The 21,881-nt window shown below is 38.3% G+C and overlaps 2 protein-coding genes across 3 annotated transcripts in view; both read right to left on the reverse strand.

Annotated features, from left to right (window-relative positions):
- Nucleotides 1-207: 207 nt before the first annotated feature.
- Nucleotides 208-3,535, reverse strand: kcns3a (potassium voltage-gated channel, delayed-rectifier, subfamily S, member 3a). The gene is made up of 3 exons (XM_067385354.1): nucleotides 3,413-3,535; nucleotides 2,389-2,441; nucleotides 208-2,301 (listed from the first exon to the last, which is right to left on the reverse strand). The coding sequence occupies exon 3, from the start codon at nucleotides 2,209-2,211 to the stop codon at nucleotides 703-705; it is 1,509 nt and encodes a 502-aa protein (XP_067241455.1). The 5' UTR covers nucleotides 2,212-2,301; nucleotides 2,389-2,441; nucleotides 3,413-3,535; the 3' UTR covers nucleotides 208-702.
- Nucleotides 3,536-4,689: 1,154 nt separating this feature from the next.
- The window catches only part of wdr35 (WD repeat domain 35), a 31,239-nt gene continuing 14,047 nt past the window's right edge, over nucleotides 4,690-21,881 (reverse strand). For both annotated transcript variants that reach the window (XM_067385357.1, XM_067385356.1), the window contains 9 exons: nucleotides 20,186-20,389; nucleotides 19,134-19,280; nucleotides 18,539-18,671; nucleotides 18,294-18,404; nucleotides 17,191-17,355; nucleotides 8,956-9,096; nucleotides 8,510-8,666; nucleotides 7,185-7,425; nucleotides 4,690-5,210 (listed from right to left, as the gene is read on the reverse strand). In XM_067385357.1, coding sequence (XP_067241458.1) covers nucleotides 5,060-5,210; nucleotides 7,185-7,425; nucleotides 8,510-8,666; nucleotides 8,956-9,096; nucleotides 17,191-17,355; nucleotides 18,294-18,404; nucleotides 18,539-18,671; nucleotides 19,134-19,280; nucleotides 20,186-20,389 — 1,450 coding nt within the window. In that variant the 3' untranslated portion in view covers nucleotides 4,690-5,059. The remainder of the gene's footprint in view (nucleotides 5,211-7,184; nucleotides 7,426-8,509; nucleotides 8,667-8,955; nucleotides 9,097-17,190; nucleotides 17,356-18,293; nucleotides 18,405-18,538; nucleotides 18,672-19,133; nucleotides 19,281-20,185; nucleotides 20,390-21,881) is intronic.

Consider the following 21,881-nt stretch of genomic DNA (forward strand, 5'->3'; position numbering starts at 1 on the left):
TGCACTACAAGAGGCGGTGTAAAAAAGAACAATTTTCAATTTTTGGTGAACTATCCCTTTAAGATCCTTCATCTCTCAATGAATCCATGCAGTGATTTCAGAATGAAGCGTAGGGACTCAAATATGCTTTACATCAACACTTTATTCAACTGTAACATCTCTTCCCTGCTTTCTTCTCTCCTCTTTTCTCTTGTGGCCTCTCCCCTCTCTCGTTGAAATATGCATGCAATCTTTCCATCCTTCCCTCTCTGATGGACACATTAGGGAGGACGGTGTACACCAACATGCCATCTGAAGTCCAGCACTTTAGATGCTGTCACTGCCTATAAAACATTTAAGCATAGTTCTTTTCCCACAGGCACTGCAAAAAGTCTTGTAATTAAATGCACAGCTTGCCCAAAGGATAAAAAAAACACACCTGTCAATCAGTGCTATTAATTGGGTATAGAGGATCAATGCTACTTTTAGCACTGGGCTGTTGTTAAGATACAAGTTCCATAACAGGTTCTGATCCATAAATAATGGAAAGCTTGAGACATTTTCACCCTGAGAACTAAAGAGAAAAAGTGCTGTTGATAGAAAGTCCAGGAGTTTCCCAGTAAGAAACGAGAGTCTTTCCTCGACATGTGCTACAGATCTGACAGAGTAAGTTTCTTCTCGTTTCTTCTCACTCCATTCATTTGGGGTTGTGCATATTGGCTTTTATGTCGCTTTGTCAGCCTGTGGCATCCCAGCAGGGCAGGCAATTTCAACATCTTGAATGCTGGAAGCATCAGTGGAGTCTCCCTCGCTCCCTACGCTACTCTTGGAGGATGCGCTGCGCGCCAGAGAATTTATCTTTTGGCCGTAGAGGTCTCCTATATGAAGAAAAGGCATGCTGAGATGTGGCTGTTTTTCATCCTCTGGCTGGAGCTGGTCGGACTCCACCAGGGCTTTCTGTCTCTGATAGTACTTGGAGAACTTGTTGAAGATGATGGAAATAGGAAGGGCGACTACAAGCAGACCGCAGATGATGCACAAGGTGGCGACGAGTTTCCCAGCCAGCGTGACAGGATACGTGTCGCCATATCCCACTGTGGTCATGCTGATCGTCGCCCACCACCAGCCCACCGGTATGGTCTGTATTTCTGACTCCTCATCCTCTTTCTCTACAAAATATATGAGCACTGAGAAAATAGAGATTCCCACAGAGAGAAAGAGGATGAGGAGTCCGACCTCGTGGTAGCTGTGACGGAGAGTTGCCCCGAGCGAACGCAGCCCGACCGAATGGCGCGCCAGTTTGAGGATGCGAAAGATTCGCATGAGGCGCAGGATCTGCACAACCCTTCCCATGTTCACAAGCTCCTCGCTTTCCTCAGCATAGACGGTTTCGAAGGCCAACGTTGCGTAAAACGGAACAATAGAGGCAAAGTCAATGATGTTTAGCGCATTGCACAGGAATTTGCGCAAACATGGTGTGACAGCTAATCGTAGGATGAACTCGATGGAGAACCAGAGGACGCAAAAAGTCTCGAATCCAGCCAACACTGGGTCCTCCACCTCCTTGTCATTATCATCCATCTTGTGGAACTCAGGCATGCTATGAACGCACATGGCGGCGATACTTATCAGTACCACACTCAGGGAAAACACCGCTATTATTTTCGCAGTGCACGAGTATCCAGGGTTTTCCAGTCGCAACCAGAGTTGCTTGCGCTTTTCGGAGCACCAAGTGCCCTCGAACATTTCCAGGTCTTTGTCATATGCCGATAGCTCCTCCATGGATGAGTCTAAGCTGTCCGGCAGCTGGTTCTGTGCATCATCATCATTTCCCCAGTCGGGATCTCCAACGAATTCTTTCTGTTCTTGAAATCTGTTGCTGCAGCAAGCGTCCAGGTGAAGCTCCTTAATGCCCCAGTATTCCAACTCCTGGCTAAAACTAAACACACACAACTGTTCCATCAGGTGGATCTTTCCAGTATGGTAGAAGTTCAGCACGTAGCGGAAAAAACATGGATTGCGATCGAAATAGTACTCGCGGTCGGCCGCAGCGTAGTCGTCGCAAAGCTGGAGAATAGCGGCCTCTGAGCTGCAGTAGAGCAGTCGGGCCAGCCGAGTGTGTGGGAAGCGTTGGAGGACCACCCGTTCCACTTGCTGCTTAAAGCCGCCAACGTTGAGGTTGATGAAGCTCTCCTCTGGCCCTCGGCGGTGCAGGACCTGCCCATACAGCATGATGGATGCCAGAACATGAAGGAGTAAGTGGGACAGTTGGGCTTAGCAGGTTTGGAGAGAGACTAAGAGTGATCAGCTATGGCTCCATGCCTATAACAGAGGAAAAGGAAAGTCTGATTAGTACTCTAGGAAGAAAAAGATGACCTGTTGCCATCGAAACAACAAAGTCCTGCTCACCCAAAAATGGTATCTTTTTTTCAGCACTTCTCGCCATATTGTAGTGTACTCAACTGTATGACAAGACAAAATCAGGTTTAAATACGCAGACAGAGACACAGACGGACAGATAGCTAATATATTATACACTGCTTCTAACTGTAAAACTGTGATGGGATAAAAGCATTCTGGAGCCCAAATCAGCCTTTAGAGCTGCTAATGGATATTGATTCTGTACAGTGTCATAAACAAATCCTCAGTGATCATTATAAGCATTTTAACACGAACACTGACTTTTTCTCCCAGACAGCAATACTGCTGGGCACTTCAGCAAAATCAAATCAGAATCTCAGGACATTCAGTGAACACTTGACAGTTCTGACGTGCAGTGCTTTTATAAGGTTTGGAAAATATTATTTTGAGATGATGAAACATTTACAGTGGCGTCTAAATGTCTGTCCCCTAATGAAAACGTGTATTTTATCATGTCAAAATCAATTTGAGTGATTTTTAAAATAATTTTGCATTAAAAAGTGACATTAAAGTGACATGAATTTCAAAGTCTTTTCAAACACTTTTCAAAAACTATTAGGTTCATCACTCTTGCTGCATGAGCTCCACAAGTTTGTGTATGATTATGTTCTCCAGCATGATTTGAGAATCATATGGAAGCAAAATCGTATGTCCGTTTGTACAAAGACTGACATGATTAATGTCACAAATGCACTATTATTTGATACTGATGTTTTAAATTTTTTCACATCTTATTCTTAATTTTAAATGGTTCATTCTTTTGGACCTCACTGTGTATAGTAATAATTCAAATTTGTACTAAAACGTAAAGAATATTTGATTGCAACAGATAAACAGCAACCACACACTCGACCTAAAACATTTAAAACGGTTAAATTTGGGTACAACATCAAATTTCTGATTGACATATAGATATTTGTTAAGAAGTTTCTTGAAGACAGCAACTCCAGCTCCAAGTTTCAAAACAACACTGCGTAACACAAACTACACAGAAGCAAATATCACATTTTACCTCTTTCCTTTATTTTCTTATGGCATCAATGGACTGCAAAGACGTTTGGTGTAGATATTGCCATCCTCCAGCGCCTTCCTTGGTCAAGCCTTGCCCGGTGTGCGCTCGTACGCAGTATTTGCCCCATGTCCCGCAGCGGACTGTGTCAGGTGGGACAGTTGGCACATAGTGTGCCGCTAATGCACTCGCGGTGCCTCGGGGCAGCTGCGCGTCCGTGCGTCACTGGCCTGTGGCAACTAGTGCGCGCTTGCGCTTTGCGTTTGAGGACGCGCCTCTCAAGCTCCACAGTGCGGCTTTTCCCCTTAAGCATTAGAGGTGAAACGGGAGGGACAACGATAACTAGTGAAAACTAATGGGAGCACAGCGGGATGAAAGCAAGGCTAGAGACTGATACTTCGACCACCCGTGAAGGGCAGATAAAAGGATTAGAAAACTAATAAAAGACTGAGATTAAAGATCCCTCGAGTTTAATGAGAAAGACAACAGAGGTTCGTTTGAAGAAAATAAAAGCTATACAGAAAAGTTTGAGGGGAAAGGATCAATCGTCATCTCGCGGTTTTGATGAGCATCAAGTGTGTAATTTTGAGATTTAAAAATAATAACAACACAAATGAATAAGAGAATGGACATACTGCAGTTAGTTTAAGAAGTGTGGAGTCATTTTACCATGTAAAAAGCGTGTGATTTGTCAACACGTTCACTTTCCTCACAAGCAGGTAATTTTCTCCCTCGCGCAGCACCTGTCGCACGTGCAGAGAAGAATTGACAGATGATGCCCTCTAGAGGCCGTCACGAGTACACGCAGACGCCTCTTTAATATTGCTCTTTAAACATGTGTTTTTACATTTCTCAATGCCACCAACTAGGTTAATCAAGTACAAGGACAAATAAACTATTATTGTCCAATAAAGAACAATGTCGTTACTTATGCTCAGCGACAAAACTCAAGCGTCAGAACTTAGAGGGTAGGGTAGACCGACTGTAGAGGGCAGCATTGCGTGACATTCAGTACAAGATGACGATCAGGCAAGGAGAGACAGCATAGTACTCTCACCATTTCTACCACAGAAAGAGATTTTAAAATTAGAAATAGTAAGCGATTCCGAATTCATTATTTTTCTGTAAAAGTTTCAATGCCTAAAATTAAATTTGCACATGCTTAATTCATATCAGAATGGACACAAGTAAACAAGTTTAAAATTAATGTATTTTTATCATAAATATAGGAAAGTTTATTTTAGATTAACAGACAAATTGTTGTTCTATTGCTTGATTAATGCTAAAATAATAGGAAATGCTCTTTTTTCATTTCTTACCTAAAAAAATGTCACATATACATGCATACAGTATCATACAGTATCTTTTCAAACAGTTAAAACCCACTTTTACATAAATTGAATTGAGTATGATTTACATAAGAATGTTTCACAGGGAAATTTGTGTATAAACTTATTTCAAGTGAAAATAATGTATATAAAAGATATATAAAAAGAGATTCAATGTACAAATATATATGTTAATTTGTTTGAACATTCAAATCACATTTGTTTTAAGCTTTCTATCCCTGTGGCTTGTGTCCTTAGATACATCAAAAAGACTGACATTTGATGGAGCAAAAGCTGAGCTTGGGAAGGAGATAGGAACAATTTATCCCACTGGGGAGTGACAGAGAGGACAGAAGTTGTGTTGTGTGACCTCTTGCTCCAAAGCACAGTGCTTACACACACTGCACATCCAGAACTGGTACTCAGATATCATTCTTCCTGTCACTATACAGGTGGGCAACTTGCCCTCTGGCCTGAGAAAAACATGAGAGAGAGGTTCATTCATCAAGTCAGAATGCATCATCACACATGCTAACCTGTTTTGTGCTGATTAAAGGCCCTTTCACACCAAGAACGATAACTATAAAGATAACTATAAAGACGGCATTAGCATCCACACTAGGGAGCGATGTTCTGTTTATTGTTCTGCAGGTTTGTCCTCTGCCGTTTTAAATGCTTGAGCTCTTTAAAGCAGGATGGATTCTAATTGGCTGTCAATACTTTTATCGTTCATCAGCTTGAAAAAAATAGTGATTCCAACAATATCTTTCCTCTTTGTCGTTATCGTAATAGTTGTGGTGTGGACTCTGCTTTTCTATTATATTTAGAATGATTTTTAGAACTATATTTATAGGTACTTTATAGGTATTATTATTAGTTATTGTTCTTGGTGTGAACAAGCTTTTTTTTTTTAACTCATATTCTCATCACATTAGGCTGAAATAGGCAGAAACAGAAGAACTTTGCGAGCATAAACAAATGTAATGCATTGAATTAATTAATGGAATAATGTACTAAAGAATACTAAAGGACAGCTTCACTAAGGAAAAATATTTCCTGTAGCTCAGTGGTTAGAGCATGGCACTAGCAATGCCAAGGTCATGGGTTCGATCCCAGGGATTGCACATACTTGGATACAAAAAAATGTATAGTATAATGCAATGTAAGTCGCTTTGGATAAAAGCGTCTGCCAAATGCATAAATGAAATGAAAAAAAAAAAAAAAAAAAAAGACTAAAGTTTGGAGTCAGTAAGATTTTTATTTTATTTTATTTATTTTTTTATTTTTTTAAAGAATGCCATAAATCATCAAAAGTGAAAGTAAAGACTTTTACATTGTTACAAATCTATTTTAAGCTCTTCTGAACATTGTATTCATCAAAAAAAACCCTGCAAAAATCGTTAAATTTCGAGAAAAAAGTCGAGATAAAATGTTGAGAATAAAGTCATTAAATTATGAGAAAAAAGTTGTTAAATTACGAGAACAAATTCGTTAAATTATGAGAAAAATGTCGTTAAATTTCGAGAAAAAAGTTCAATTACGAATTTGTTCTCATAATTTAACAACTTTTTTCTCATAATTTAATGACTATTCTTAACATTTTATCTCGACATTTTTCTCATAATTTAACGAATTTGTTCTCGTAATTTAACAACTTTTTTCTCGAAATTTTATAACTTTATTCTCAACATTTATCTCGACTTTTTTCTCGAAATTTAATGACCTTTTTCTCGTAATTTAATGAGTTTTTTTTCGATATTTAACGTTTTTTTTTCTCGAAATTTAACAACTTTAATCTCGAGATGGTTTTATTTTTTTATTATTGCTTGGCCCTAATCCTCTTCCGTATGATACCAACACTGATGATAATAAGAAATGTTTCTTGAGCAGCAGATCAGCACATTAGAATGATTTCTGAAGGATCATGTGACACTAAAGACTGAAGTAATGATGCTAAAAATTCAGCTTTGCATCACAGGAATAAATTACATTTTAAAATACATTAAAATAGAAAACAGATTTTTTTCATTGCAATAATATTTCAAAATATTACTGTTTTTACTGTATTTTTAATCAAATAAATGCAGCCTTCATGAGCATAAGAGACTTAACGTTATTCAAAAACATGAAACAAAAAATCTTACCGACTCCAAAACTGACTTTTGAATGGTAGTGTACATTTACTAACATTCCCACTGTTTTACTACAGTTTACAGGGAGAACTGTGCTGATGTAATAATCTGAATGGTCTGGAAATTTCCAGTTGCCCAGCACACCGCAGCAATACAAGCCTAAGTCATACACGCTGACCCTTACGCCACTATCTCACACTATTTCACACTTGCGTCACTCTGACCTCACAAGCCATAACAAAGGATCCGCCTCAATTATCGTTTCCAGCGGTTGTACGCTCAGTGAGGTTATATAGCACATCTGGCCTGCCTTACCCATCAGTGAGACTGTCTCGCTGGCTTTGCCGGGTGTCTCGAGGGCTGTGTTTAGTGAAGATCTCCAGGGCCAGGTCTTCATAAAACTGCTTCTGATCTGGAGTCAGTGTTTCCAGAGATTCCAGCTTAATAAAGGCACGGGAACACGTACCAAATGCACAATTAGCAGATGAGCAGATGGCTAGCAGAGAGTAAATCTCCACAGAAGGGATAATATCCTCATAATCACGGAGATGGAGAGCTAGAAATGAAGAATAAAGTAATTATTGAATTGCTGTACACTTGAAGAACAAAAGATTTTAATAAGAGATTTCACGGCCACCACCATCTAAAGCTCACTAAAAGGAAAATAACTGAATTTTGAATTGAATTTTTATTAAGTCACAAAATGAATACATATTTTTTATACTGTATAATGCTATGATGACTAAATGCACTTTTCACAATTCGCTTTTATATTTTTAATATACTTAGGCAAAATTGAATATAATTTTAAAATTGGCCATTTATTGGTTATCTGTCATAACATAAAAAGAATTATCAGCTTAATAAATATTATCAGAATTGTAATATCAGTGCAACTCTAAGCATTTTACATAGATAATTTTAAAGACTTTAATAGAAGTATGCATTGAAAGCACAGCTGAAAGACAAAAACATGAACCCACACACATACAAGCATGCACACCTCTTTTCCAGGTGGTCCTGGATATGATGTAATCTGTGGTTTACACATTTTGTCTAGACTTTCATGTAAGCAAACATCTTTTGCAAGAGTGTATGTGTGGATTGAATGCTGTAAAGACTTCACTTTGAGTTTGTTTTCTCTGTTCAGGTGAGCGATTTAACACTTTATGCGCACAGACAAGGCCAGACATACCATGCATGCATTCACACACACACACACACACACACACACACACACACACACACACACACACACACACACACACACACACACACACACACACTTTTACAATACTCAGAATATTTATATGGACATCATTACTGTGGTCTGATACAAACGCCCAAATAGTGTAGGAGGTGATGAATTTGTTCATATACAGTACGTAGGACTTTGTTTCACAGTTATTTGTTTGCTATTAGTTGTTAACTCGTTATTGTGTAGCAAATGTTTGCCCCTCAAATTGTGACCTATTTAAGGGTATAGGGGTCGATTTTGGACACAGCCCTAGTGTTTTAAAGACAGTGAACATTAGGTTACCAGTCGACAAACCTAAACAGATTGTGCCCCAAAGCCACTAAATAATGTAAACATTAAGTGTGCATAGGCTATCACAACTCATTGGGTTTTTATGTGTCACCTGTCCTCATGGCGGCGTCCACCTTGCCATCATACAGCTGTCTCTGCGCAAGCAGGAAGAAATGATAGGCCTCTGCCCCACGCCAGGCGTCATCCAGGATACGGCTGTCTGAAGACGTCTCATCTTCCTCTAACAGCCCTGCTAATGCACTGGTGGCCTGAAATAAATCACACACACAAATTACCCACCACTAGGCTGTAAATGAGCCCTTCATCACAACTGATTTCCTGCCCCTCTGATGCTGTCGGACTCTGAGTCAGGCTGCAGCTGCAGACCACGGCACTGAAAGTAACTTAACAACTACCACAGCTTTTTGCAGAATAGAAAATAGAAAAATCGCAAATGATAATAAACATGTAGTAGGTTAGCCCTTTACTAAATCTAAACTACATCCAGCAAGCAGAGCTTTTGGAAAGCGAAAACATGTGTTTACAATGTTAAAATACCTCTGATTTCTTGCCCTTGGTTTTGCTTTGCTGTGAGGTTTTGATCTGGGTGTGGAAGTCTTCCACCAGCAAGGCGGCAAGCACATACAGCTTCTTCACTCGCAATGGTCTCGTTCTCTTTTTTGCCTCATCTTCAGCAATCTAAGGTGAAACAAAAGGGCTTTTCACACTTGAAATAGTGAACCCTGGGTCATTCTAAACTCCAGGTAAATGAAATCCTGGGTTATCATGCTTCAAGTTTCACACTGCTCATAATTTACCTGGGGTTAACAATTAATCCTGGGTATTCATAAGCTGACGTTTCACACTGTACATTCCTAAACCCTGGGTTAGCGTTCTTATTTACATATTTGCGGTGTCAGTGTCATTGACTGGATAAACGCAACACGCAACCTGTTTACATAGCTTTAGCATTGCACATCCTTGTATTGCCGACTGTACAATCGAATTTATACTGAATGGACATTTTGGACTATAAATGTAAGAATGAAACGGCCTCTGCTTCACTCAAATTGTTGCGTTTTCTGTCAGCATTTGACATTTTCCTCTCAAACACCGAATTTACAGTTTATATACAATCCACAGTGTTTCTGTGACTGTCTAAATTATTGGTTATAACAGTCATAACATTTTAGCACCGCGTCGTTTCACACTGCACAAGTTTGGCACCACAATACGAGGTTAACACTGCAAAGGCAGTGCTAACCCCGCTTCTAAATTACGGGTGTGAAACGTTTCTTTGCCCGGGGTTAAATGCAGTGTTTAGAACAACTATAACCCGGGGTTAAGCGCAGGGTGAAAAGCCCTAGAGTGTGTCATCGAAAAATATTTTAGTTACAAAAGCATCCTGACTTTAATTGTTAAGTGTGTTATTTCTATTCCACTAACAGAAATGGAAATCTCACAAATGGGTTGGGCATAACAAAATTGGTTTAACAGAAACACAACACCATTTTTTGTCATTATTTCATCATAATTTTTGCAATTCTGTCTAGTGGAGCAAAAATTGAACATTACCTTAAAAGAGGACCTATTATTCTTTTTTACATAAGCTTTCTTTAGTGTGTTATGTGTCTGTTTGAGCATGAAAAAGGTCTGCAAATTTGCAAAGCACAAAGTCCACTCTGAAGGGAAGTGTTCTCTATATCAGTAAGCACTGTTTCTGAACTCCCTAAAAAGTTTTTTTTCCTGGAATGAACACATCACAATATTCTGCATTTAAATAATTACCATCAAAGATGTATGCAAAAAAAGGGGTCGAGACCTTGTTAAGTTGCGTTAGTAGTGTGTTTCATGGCTATGGTGTAGCAAATTAGCTCAAAATAAATATGAATAATTAATCATAACTAGTTATAATTAATTATTAATATTTTAATCAGTCAATAAAATTAACTTAATGTAATAAAATTAATATTACAATCAATTAACCTGTTGTTCAATGAACACACAGTGTTAATTGTTTATTAACTAAGAAATGTTCATTTCCAGGTTATGGGAAATAACAATCTTATTCTACTAAAAGCCTGTAGTCAGGACCGACATGAATAGGGACTCCAGTACATGAGCGCAAAACACAGACAACCTTACGTGTGACATGAACAAGACTTTATTAACTAGACTAAACACTTAAACTACTCTAACATTCACACACATACATGCATACAGTTTACCAAGAGAGAGAGAGAAAGCAGAGTACAGGAAGCAAGAAGTTATAGCATTGTTGGACATTCAGCAGATCAACAGCCTTGAGCAAACCATCAGTTTAGTTTTAACAGGCCCTTCTTTAAAAGGGGTAAGGATACTCAATGTATCCGATAATGAGACTAAGTTTGATACTTGCATGTCTCTCCAAGTTGAATTAAAACTGTCCTGATGCAATTTGTGGAGGCTCCCGTTGAATCTTTGCTGATATTTTCTTGACGAAAGAGAACCGGCTGGATTCAGAGGATCTTTGGTGAATGGAAGGTCTAGGCCGAGGCCTGGCACAAGCTTGGGGTTCCTTAGAAGCTTCTAGCTTCTTAAAGCATCATCTTGACGTCAGCATTCATCAGTAAAAGAGAAGAAGAGGAGGAAGAGCAGGAAGAGAGGGGGTTCCTTGTGATCAGTGAATATAAGGGGTGAAGATGTCACACCCTCTTGAGGTGTCTGAGCCAATAAGGAGTTCCCCTTTCAGAGGGAAGTTTTACGAGTCTTTGTTCTGTAGCAAGATATTAGCATAAGACACTGGATTGGATGAATGAGAGAATAACCTTCTAGATTCTTATAATACTAATGTGTCACAGAGTTAGTAACATGTGACATAAATTACCAAATAGGAAATGAAAGTTGGAGTCCGTAGATACCAAGCATGCTGCCAATGTGATCTCAGTTAACTATACATTTGCAACTATGGAACATTAATACCAAAATAGTTCAAAAGAGAGAATTAATACATAGAATAAAGCCTATAAAAGGAAAGTCATGAGATGGGAAACTTGGATACATGTTTATACATTTCCCAAGTGGTTATATAGAGAATACATAGGATTAAGAGAGTTTATTTGTCCTTCTCAGGAAGAATGAGTCACTAGTCTCTCCAGAATTCTTCTGATAATAAAAGTACCATATAACTGTAACAGGACACCTAGGTTGGCCTGTGTGCTAGCAACATTGGGATGCTGGTTACAGTTTTAGGGGGATGAGTTTAGAGAACTTTGATAGGGAGAGTGAGTTTATGGGTAATTCATTAAATACAATGAATAATTGTGTGGCTGATTGGTCCAGACGTTACATCCCCCCTTTCGGTCGTTGTTGTTCTTTCTATGGACACCAGCGAGCGACGTTGAAGGTGTAGAAAGATCAGACACACCACTAGCACACAAGGCTGGAAGGCTGTGATGGGCTCTGGTTGTATGTGTCTCCTGGAGTGGTGGTCGTTCCATTGCGGTTGATGTAGACAGTAGACAAGCTCAGGTCTCTGAGCTGGTGTTGTGTGAGTGGTCAGAAGCTTGTACTGCTGAGTACTCCTCAGGTAAGAACTGTTCAAGGAGCTATCTTACTAGCGTAAGAAGCTCCTGCAGGTCCGATGCAGGCGTGTCCAGTCGTCCTTGTGCTGCCTGCTGTTGGAGATCCTGCTGTGTCTGCAGGAAGAGGATGCTCCCATCCCTGGCTTCTCCCTGTGGTAGGTCTGGTACCTGGGTCTGTCTGAATTAATCCTTCTCCTTCTGCAGCTGCAGAGGATTTCAGGAAAATGGCTGATAAGGTGTCAAGCAGAAGGCTTTGGCCTCCCCCTCTGTACCTCTGTGCTTGGCTGGGGGAGGTTCTTCTGCTGACTCCATGCGGTGAAGTGAGACGTTTCTCCTGCAGTGGTTCTGTTTGCTGCAGGTAAGAGAGTCTCAGTTCTCTTTTCTTCTGTGTCTCTATTCTGTCAGGTCCTTGTGTCTGTCCCGAGCCTCCATCTCTAGCTGGTCTATGTGGCTTTTAGCATGCATCAGCTCCTTGTGAGTCTCTGTGATCTGGAGTTTGAGGTTGTCCACCTCCTGTTTCAAAACAGCGAGGATGTGGGCCAAGAAAAAGTTGACTTCAGTCAGATCATTGTGATCACACCTCTGGTTTGAGTCATCTGCCTTTACTTCTCTTCCATCTTTGTCCAGTTGCTTTTGGCTCTGGTGCCGTAATTGCTCAGCAGCACTGGTTAGGAGGGTGTTCCTCACGACACATAGCCAGTCCTTTTGGTCTGCCATCTGGGCAGTTAGGCTGAGCATCTGCAACATTTAGGCACGCTTGTGGTGAGAGTAAGGGCAAGAGACTACTGCAAGATCAAACAGAATTTAGGGCTAAAGGCACAGTGAGCAGCCAGGTGTATAAAATACAGCTAGGTTTAATAAATGACTTAAGATGGTTCTTGTGGTCAAATTATTTCTTAGTATTTCTTACTGATGGCTCACAACAGGCTTGACCTCTGAACAAATGGAAAAGAGAAAGAGAGAGGAAGAGGAGAGCTTTTCCTATTAGATTGTGCTTATTAGTGGTGCTCAAAATTATGCCATAGCAATCATTCAGATTCCTTTGTAACTGGCTCATAAAATTGAAGCAACTGTTGTAAATAAACAAAATCAAGAAGGAGAGTATGTCTAGTTGCTTGTGGTTATATTGGGAAATTAAACCACAGAAGAAAAAAAGGAAGATGTAAGTAAATCACAAAGATGAAAGAAATAATACTAGTAAAAATTAATAGCTGACTGCTATTATAATTAAAATCAATAAAAAGATTTAAAGAAGTGACTAAAACAGCAGAATGGGTTTAGATCAGTTCACACTGCATACACACAAGCTGTAGTTAAAGGCTTCACATAAATGATGCTAACCACTAACTGTAGAAGCTATTATTTAGCTTAGCCTGAGGTGCAGGGCTGTTAGGTGAGGTTAGCTTAGCCACCTAGCCTGGTTTGTTTACAATATGGCATCACAGGGTGATGAGTTAGCACTTCCTGTGACAAGTCGTTGTCATGGGAACCAATGCACATCTGAGCAATTCAAACAGTTTATTGAGACTGTCTGCTCATTTCAAACAAGTTACGTATAGAGTTAAAATGTGACGCTTATACTTTCAGATTTTCAAAAACTTGATTTTACATTCAGTAAAATGCAAATATGTTTTGCCATTTGCAAATTTTACTCATGTAAACTCTTCTCTCTACTTTAAACAACGTCTTGTACTTGTTTAAAGGGTAATTTACACAGTTTGCTGTAAGTCAAAGCTTGTTTAAGCATATATAGTTAAGTCCGTCTTGTGCATGAATACTGATATTCCTTTCAGCGAGTGAAACACAGTTTTGGTCAAAAGATAGCTATGCTTGTAGGTGCAGGCAAAGTTTAGATGAATGACATCAATCTTAACTATAACAGTGGAACATTACCCAAATCTACATTTATATAACACTGTACTGAGATTCATTCATCAGAAACAGGTTAAGCAATACTGCAATTGGTATTTCTCCAACCAAAGCAGAATAATCAATTCTGGTACAGTTTACATGCCGCTGAGCTGAGATTCCTTCGTCAACACAGGCTTACGCTCTAATACTGAGATTAGGATTTCTTCGCTAAAATCAGATTAACTTTACACTGATACCATTTGAACATATGCTAAAATGTGTCAAGAGTAGACTCTTTCAGTTACAGTAGAGATGTCAATTCAAGCCATCACTTTATCAGCATCTAACAAGCCAGCAATTAGTGACCAAAATGCGCATCGTCTGACATATTCTGACTGGAATTATCAAATGCACGCTTTTAAATTGACAGTGGTTTAAGCTCATAACCTTTGTTTATTCATGCCCCGAATTCTCCACCATTTGTTTATTCATGCCCGCATTCTCCACCATTTGTAGCAAATTAGCTCAAAATAAATATGAATAATTAATCATAACTAGTTATAATTAATTATTAATATTTTAATCAGTCAATAAAATTAACTTAATGTAATAAAATTAATATTACAATCAATTAACCTGTTGTTCAATGAACACACAGTGTTAATTGTTTATTAACTAAGAAATGTTCATTTCCAGGTTATGGGAAATAACAATCTTATTCTACTAAAAGCCTGTAGTCAGGACCGACATGAATAGGGACTCCAGTACATGAGCGCAAAACACAGACAACCTTACGTGTGACATGAACAAGACTTTATTAACTAGACTAAACACTTAAACTACTCTAACATTCACACACATACATGCATACAGTTTACCAAGAGAGAGAGAGAAAGCAGAGTACAGGAAGCAAGAAGTTATAGCATTGTTGGACATTCAGCAGATCAACAGCCTTGAGCAAACCATCAGTTTAGTTTTAACAGGCCCTTCTTTAAAAGGGGTAAGGATACTCAATGTATCCGATAATGAGACTAAGTTTGATACTTGCATGTCTCTCCAAGTTGAATTAAAACTGTCCTGATGCAATTTGTGGAGGCTCCCGTTGAATCTTTGCTGATATTTTCTTGACGAAAGAGAACCGGCTGGATTCAGAGGATCTTTGGTGAATGGAAGGTCTAGGCCGAGGCCTGGCACAAGCTTGGGGTTCCTTAGAAGCTTCTAGCTTCTTAAAGCATCATCTTGACGTCAGCATTCATCAGTAAAAGAGAAGAAGAGGAGGAAGAGCAGGAAGAGAGGGGGTTCCTTGTGATCAGTGAATATAAGGGGTGAAGATGTCACACCCTCTTGAGGTGTCTGAGCCAATAAGGAGTTCCCCTTTCAGAGGGAAGTTTTACGAGTCTTTGTTCTGTAGCAAGATATTAGCATAAGACACTGGATTGGATGAATGAGAGAATAACCTTCTAGATTCTTATAATACTAATGTGTCACAGAGTTAGTAACATGTGACATAAATTACCAAATAGGAAATGAAAGTTGGAGTCCGTAGATACCAAGCATGCTGCCAATGTGATCTCAGTTAACTATACATTTGCAACTATGGAACATTAATACCAAAATAGTTCAAAAGAGAGAATTAATACATAGAATAAAGCCTATAAAAGGAAAGTCATGAGATGGGAAACTTGGATACATGTTTATACATTTCCCAAGTGGTTATATAGAGAATACATAGGATTAAGAGAGTTTATTTGTCCTTCTCAGGAAGAATGAGTCACTAGTCTCTCCAGAATTCTTCTGGATCATAAAAGTACCATATAACTGTAACAGGACACCTAGGTTGGCCTGTGTGCTAGCAACATTGGGATGCTGGTTACAGTTTTAGGGGGATGAGTTTAGAGAACTTTGATAGGGAGAGTGAGTTTATGGGTAATTCATTAAATACAATGAATAATTGTGTGGCTGATTGGTCCAGACGTTACAATGGTAAAGGGAGTGACATTTCCAAAACACGCTCGAATTTGTTGATCAATCGAGCCGACCAATCACATTGCATTTTTAGGAAGGAGGGCTTAAAGGGATAGTTCACCCAAAATTGAAAATTTGCTGTTAAAGGTGCTCTAAGTGATGTCACGTGTTTTTAGGCCAAAACATTTTTTGTCACATACAGCAAACATCTCCTCACTATCCACTAGCTGCCTGTCCCCTGAACACACTGTAAAAAAACACGGTCTCTGTAGTCGCCACAAGCTCCGAAAACGGCAATAAAAACAAACTGGTGCAGCCTGGACCACAAAACATAATAAACATGCTCCAGCCAATAACCGACAAGAATGATTTTAAATGCACGTTCATGACTGTTTCAGGAAGCACGGAGGGGAGGGGGAGGAGGAGGAGGAGGAGGAGGGAGGGTCTAGCTAGCCTCTGTTTTGTTTGACAACACTTCGAACGTCAACAGGAGCTGAAACCGTGGTCCTCGTGATTCATATAATTGAAGTCAAAAGGTGCCGTCACTTTGTTGTAAATCGTTCTGAAAAGCTAAACAATTGGTCTATGCAAGAAACTGAACATTATTACCTGTAATTCACAGCTTAATCAAACGGTCCTGAGCGAGTTCACAACAGTCTGGTGCGCGCGCTTCCGGTAGCATAATGGCGTATGAGCTCAAACGTTGGGAATCTGTGAAGTCAATCTTCCCGGCCTGAGATCGCGCAAGCAAACGAAATCTTAATTTTTATATATAGGTTGCAGCATTCAGGATAAGCACAAGTAAGTACCACTTTGATGAACAATACAACAAAAGCATCTTCCCTCTCTGTTGTAAACAAACACAGCATTAGCTCACGTGTGAGTTTGCTCCTGCACATACGTCATTATGCTGCAGGATGCTTGCGCACCAGACTGTCATGATCACGCTCAGGACCGTTTGCCAAGGCTGTGGATTAGAGGTAATAATGTTGTAAACAATGTTCATTTTTTTGCATAGACTGATTGTTTCGCTTCTTAAGACCTCAATGTACTGCCAGGAGCTGTGGGTATTCATTTTGTTTTGTCTGCATATGTTTGTCTGAATCTCAAAGTGATGGCATGCATTCACTTCCATTATATGAATCACAGAGGACCATGGTTTCACCTACATCTTGGATGGCCTGAGGGTGAGTAAATTAACAGCAAATTTAAATTTTTGGACGAACTATCCCTTTAATAGTGCTAAGAACTAAACAGAGCATTACTGACAGACTGGGAAGAGAGGTGCTGCTACAATGTAAAATAGTAAAATAACTTTCTTTTCCACTTTAAATTACTGTCATCACTGGTTTCAAAACCGGAGGATCCCCAAAGACATTTTTTTTCTTACATGAGCTGATAGATACAGACATACCTTAAACATGAGTTTGGCAGCATCCAGAAAGTGATGGGCTTTTCTGTAGAGCTCTACAGCCTCTAGAGTTTTGTTTTTCTCCAGCAGATGTGAGGCGTATTTTGACAGAAGAGGTCCAATTTCCTTCATACTGTGGTTTTTGGCAAGTTCCACAGCTTTGTTCCACTGAAAAATGCACACAATTGCTCATTTGTTTTTATCAAATATCTAAACATTCATCACAGACAGGTTTCATGAACAAATGAGTGTGATGATGTAACAGCTGCAACTGGATCTTTCAGCAGAACTGATGATGAGCACTGTGATCTCTCTGAACCTATCATTTAAACTAATGACAGAAGTATCATTATCTCTCAAGAAAAGGCAGTGAGTCAGAATGTATTCAGTGAAGAGAGGAAGAAAAAGGATGTCTTTTGAGAAATGCATATTGAATAGTGCTGTCAAAGTCTCAATTTTTTTTAATACCGATAACACATTTATATTCAATTCAAAATTAAAATTTAATTATTTTCCGTGTGATTTCTAAAGGTTAATTGTAACTGTTGCAAGAGAAGCAGCACAAGTGTGTGTATGTGTGTGCATTGTTTATCAGATCAGTAAATAACAGAGAAAATACCTTCTTTAAAAGATCATTTATTTATATATGAAATTTAGAGATGTTTATCAACTATAAAGTTCTATGCAGACTTTGTACAGTGGAATTCAAGTATTAAATATCAAGTGAATACAAGCGTGAATGAGAAGACCATCTGCAAAAACCTCTTAGATAAATATGCATGAATAAATCCATAAAAGTGTTCAGAAACTTACAATATTGTTTAATATTATTTTATTATTTTGAGTTTAGTGTGAGAAATATATAATCTGTTTTTTTGCAAATGAGAAATCTTTGTTTTGTGTCCTTTATTTTTCTTTAAAAAGGATCCAAATACATTAACTACATTAGATTAATCAGAAATATAATTTAATCAATTGACATCCCTAATATACTGTAATATCAATATAATTAATGCAATTAATATAATATTAATATAATATCATTAATAAAATATCAAAACCATACGACAAGCTAAAGTTATATAGGTTTGTGTATGAACTCTCACCTGGTTTAGATGCACACAGGCATCCACAGCTGCTTTGGGCTGGTTACATTTCAGAAATGCACTGACGGCCTGCTCACACATTCCCACGGTAACAAACATCTGACCAATGTCCTACACACACAAACAAACAATGAAGCACAGTTCAAGCCATTTTAAGATAATCTGAACCAAACATTGCTGATTGGTCTGCTGAGAAAACATAAGGAAGAGGGACAGAAAGAGAGATAAAAAAAGAGAGCACCCACTGGTAGCAGTTTATGGTTTTCTGGTAGAGAGTTTGCAAGTCTCTCCAGACCATCATAATCCTCCAACATATAATAACATTCAGCCAGACGTTCCTGATTACGACCCTGCAGGTAATACTGGACTGCATTCAACCTGTGGAACAAACAAACATCAAGTCTCTGTGTCAACAATCAAATGAAACACCATTTAACAGTAAGTACACAACCAGTCTGACAAAATTTGGACACACTTAAATGTTTCATATCTTTAAAATGTTTTGATTTACTGGCTTACTGTATGCGTAACCTGAGCATGAAATCAAAATTCACAACTGTTGTTTTTTATGGAATACTGCAGTATTCATTATAAATGATTTATCTGTGCACATAATTTCTTTACTCAATATAACTTCCCCTCTTTCTTGCAGCAACATCTCTTCTCTGATGACGTGTTTGCCATCACAATAGAGAAGAAAAGACTATTGCAAATATAAATGAGAGTATGACACTGAAACATATATTGTACAACAGACATTCAGCTGCATGGCTTTGCCTGGACAAACACACAAAGCACATACATATACATAAACTCATATGCACATCTGAAAACACCTACCATTTCTGTCTGTCTGCAAAGTAGTCTCCAATGGCGTTGTAGGCCTGCTCCAGAAGAGAATCATCTGAGTCACCTGATCCTGTCTTCAGCAACTGCAGAACCCTGAACCAATCACCGAGTTTTATACGCAAACTGATCGCCAAATCCCTAAAGAGACCAGAGGGGGGAAAAAGAAAGATGAACATTCAAAAATAATTGATTTTTGTTGCTTTTTCAATTTAGTTAATTCAAATGTTGGCCATAACCACATAAACAAAAATCCAGAGCAGAAACAACAGAGACACATTTGGAAATTAATTTGAGTGTCTTTTTTTTAATCTAAAAATCATCCATCTATGTAGCTTATTTAATTTACTACTCCATTAAATTAAGTTATGGTAATTTCTTTTTTGTATGCCAGGAAAAAATACAAATGGCTATTGTTTGGTAAAAAGCCAAAAATCATAAAAAAGGATGTAATGTGTAATGTAGAAATATAAGTTAGTTACATTTGTAATACAGTGTTCAAACAGAGACTTCATCAACAAAGCATAAGTAGTGCACACTGTATATGTTGCATGGTAGTACATGTGAGTTAGAATTATTTCTGTACTATATTAGTGTGTTACTTTATATTAGTTTTTCTAATAGTTTTACTTTACAATAACAACTAAATATTTCGATAACAACTGTATATGGTTTGTATAACAAAATTAGAACAAATCAGCTCAAATTTAATGTTGAAAAGGCTTAGTTTAAATTGAAGTTTTTCTCAATTGAATTAAATTCATGGTAGCACTTTATTTTACAGTCCTGTTCCACATGTACATACTATGTACTTATTATACCAATTACAATAACTGGGTTATAACTAGGTACTAACCCTGAACCTACCCCTAAACCTAACCTTAACCCATGTAGTTACCTTATTCTTACCAGTACATTCTTGGGTAAGTACACTATTCTACAGTATGTGTACTTACAAAGTGCATCACTATTTTTGGAGTGAAGCACACTTGTCCACAGAGATTCCACACAGCATAAGGACTTAATTTATCATCTCCTGTGTGTACCTGCGGTCCATGTCCAGGTACATCCTCTCTGCCTCCTCGAACCTGCTGAAGTAAGCAGCTACCTCAGCCTGTTTCATGGCTTCACTCTGCAGGTTGCTCAGTCTCTTCACAAATTCAATGCCCTGGTAGTCCCTACAGCGCACAAACGCCTGTTCAGCCATCTTCAAATCCAGCTTCTGCAGTGCCGCTTCTGCCAACAGACGCCTGGAAGTGCACACATACATACAACTGACTGAATTCTCAACTGTCAAGTCCAGAAGGTCCGAAATTTGACCTCAAATAGACCTCAAATCCCCATATTTCCAGAGTCTGACACATTAGCTCTGATGAAATTATTAATTTAAAATATATATATTTGTACAGTATTTGATCTCAAAAAAGATTTTCCTCACACTTAAAATTGCAAGCATAAAGAGCATCAAAATGTGGACAAAATTTACATTTACATTTATGCATTTTGCAGATGCTTTTATCCAAAGCGACTTACATTGCATTATACTATACATTTGTATCGGAGTATGTGCAATCCTTGGGATTGAACCCATGACCTTGGCATTGCTAGTGCAATGCTCTAACTACTGAGCTACAGGAAAGTAAAATGACACTGATAATCTTTCAGCTGCATATAAATAGATCTATTTCACTGAAGACACTTTAGACTGACAGTTTTAAAGAGTCACAGAAAGTGGACAAAGAGGCTGAAGCGAGTCTCTCTGGGATCTTTTTATGTGCTCATGGAAAGCTAAGAAAACCTTTGACCTCTGACACATTGGCATGTTAAGGATGAGCAAAATCAAACAACAGAGCTTCTGAACTCACACACTTGCATCCTAGCAAACACACAAAGACTGAAAAAAAGAGAGCTGACAGATGGCTCTTGCTTTCTTGACACTATATTCCTATAGGATTCCTTCTCCAGTTCCTGTCTGGCAGTATTAACAACAACTTTACTAAATGTACTGCCCAGTGTTAATGTACTGCCTATATTTCACCCCAAAAACAAAGAAAAATTTTTTTTTTCAAATGTGGATTGTCATTTTTATTTAAATCTGTATAAATTAAAGGCAGCATAGCAAATACTGATATACAAATACTTAAATAAAATGATATATAAATTCTTGGGTAACACTTTATTTTGATAGTCCACATTAGATATTCGAATATAAGTAACTTTGCAAGTACTGTACGTCAACTACAAATCATTAAAGTATTAGTAGACTGTCTGCTTAATATCTGCAGACACTTTATTTTGATGGCCACCCAACAGACATTCTACTGACTATAAGTAACTTTGCAAGTACATGTCAACTTATTCAACTAACCCTAATCTAACAGTCTAATAATACTCTAATGAGAGTTTGTTGAAATGTAGTTGCAAAGTTACTTGTAGTTAGTACAATGTCTAAAGTAGACTATCGAAATAAAGTGTTACCAATTCTTAAATTCTGAATATAAGAGATTCTAAATGAGATAAATTCTAAATATAAAGAGTATTTGAAAAATATAATAAAGTTAAATATTCTAGAGTATGGGGTCAAATGTGATCTGAACTCTTGACAGTTTTCCAGATTCACTTATAAATGATTCTCTGTTCATGATCAGTTCATTTTCAGCCACTAAGCTCCGGGAAGGTTCAGTCCAAAGATCAAGTAAGCAAATTCATTCAAACAATCAGTCCAAAACAGCGCTAATGTAC

This window comes from Chanodichthys erythropterus, chromosome 5, assembly GCF_024489055.1.
Source record: "Chanodichthys erythropterus isolate Z2021 chromosome 5, ASM2448905v1, whole genome shotgun sequence".
NCBI lineage: Eukaryota > Metazoa > Chordata > Actinopteri > Cypriniformes > Xenocyprididae > Chanodichthys > Chanodichthys erythropterus.

Coding starts and splice junctions, on each gene's coding strand:
- kcns3a (XM_067385354.1), bottom strand. CDS start 2,211: ATGCTGTATGGGCAGGTCCTGCACCGCCGAGGGCCAGAGGAGAGCTTC.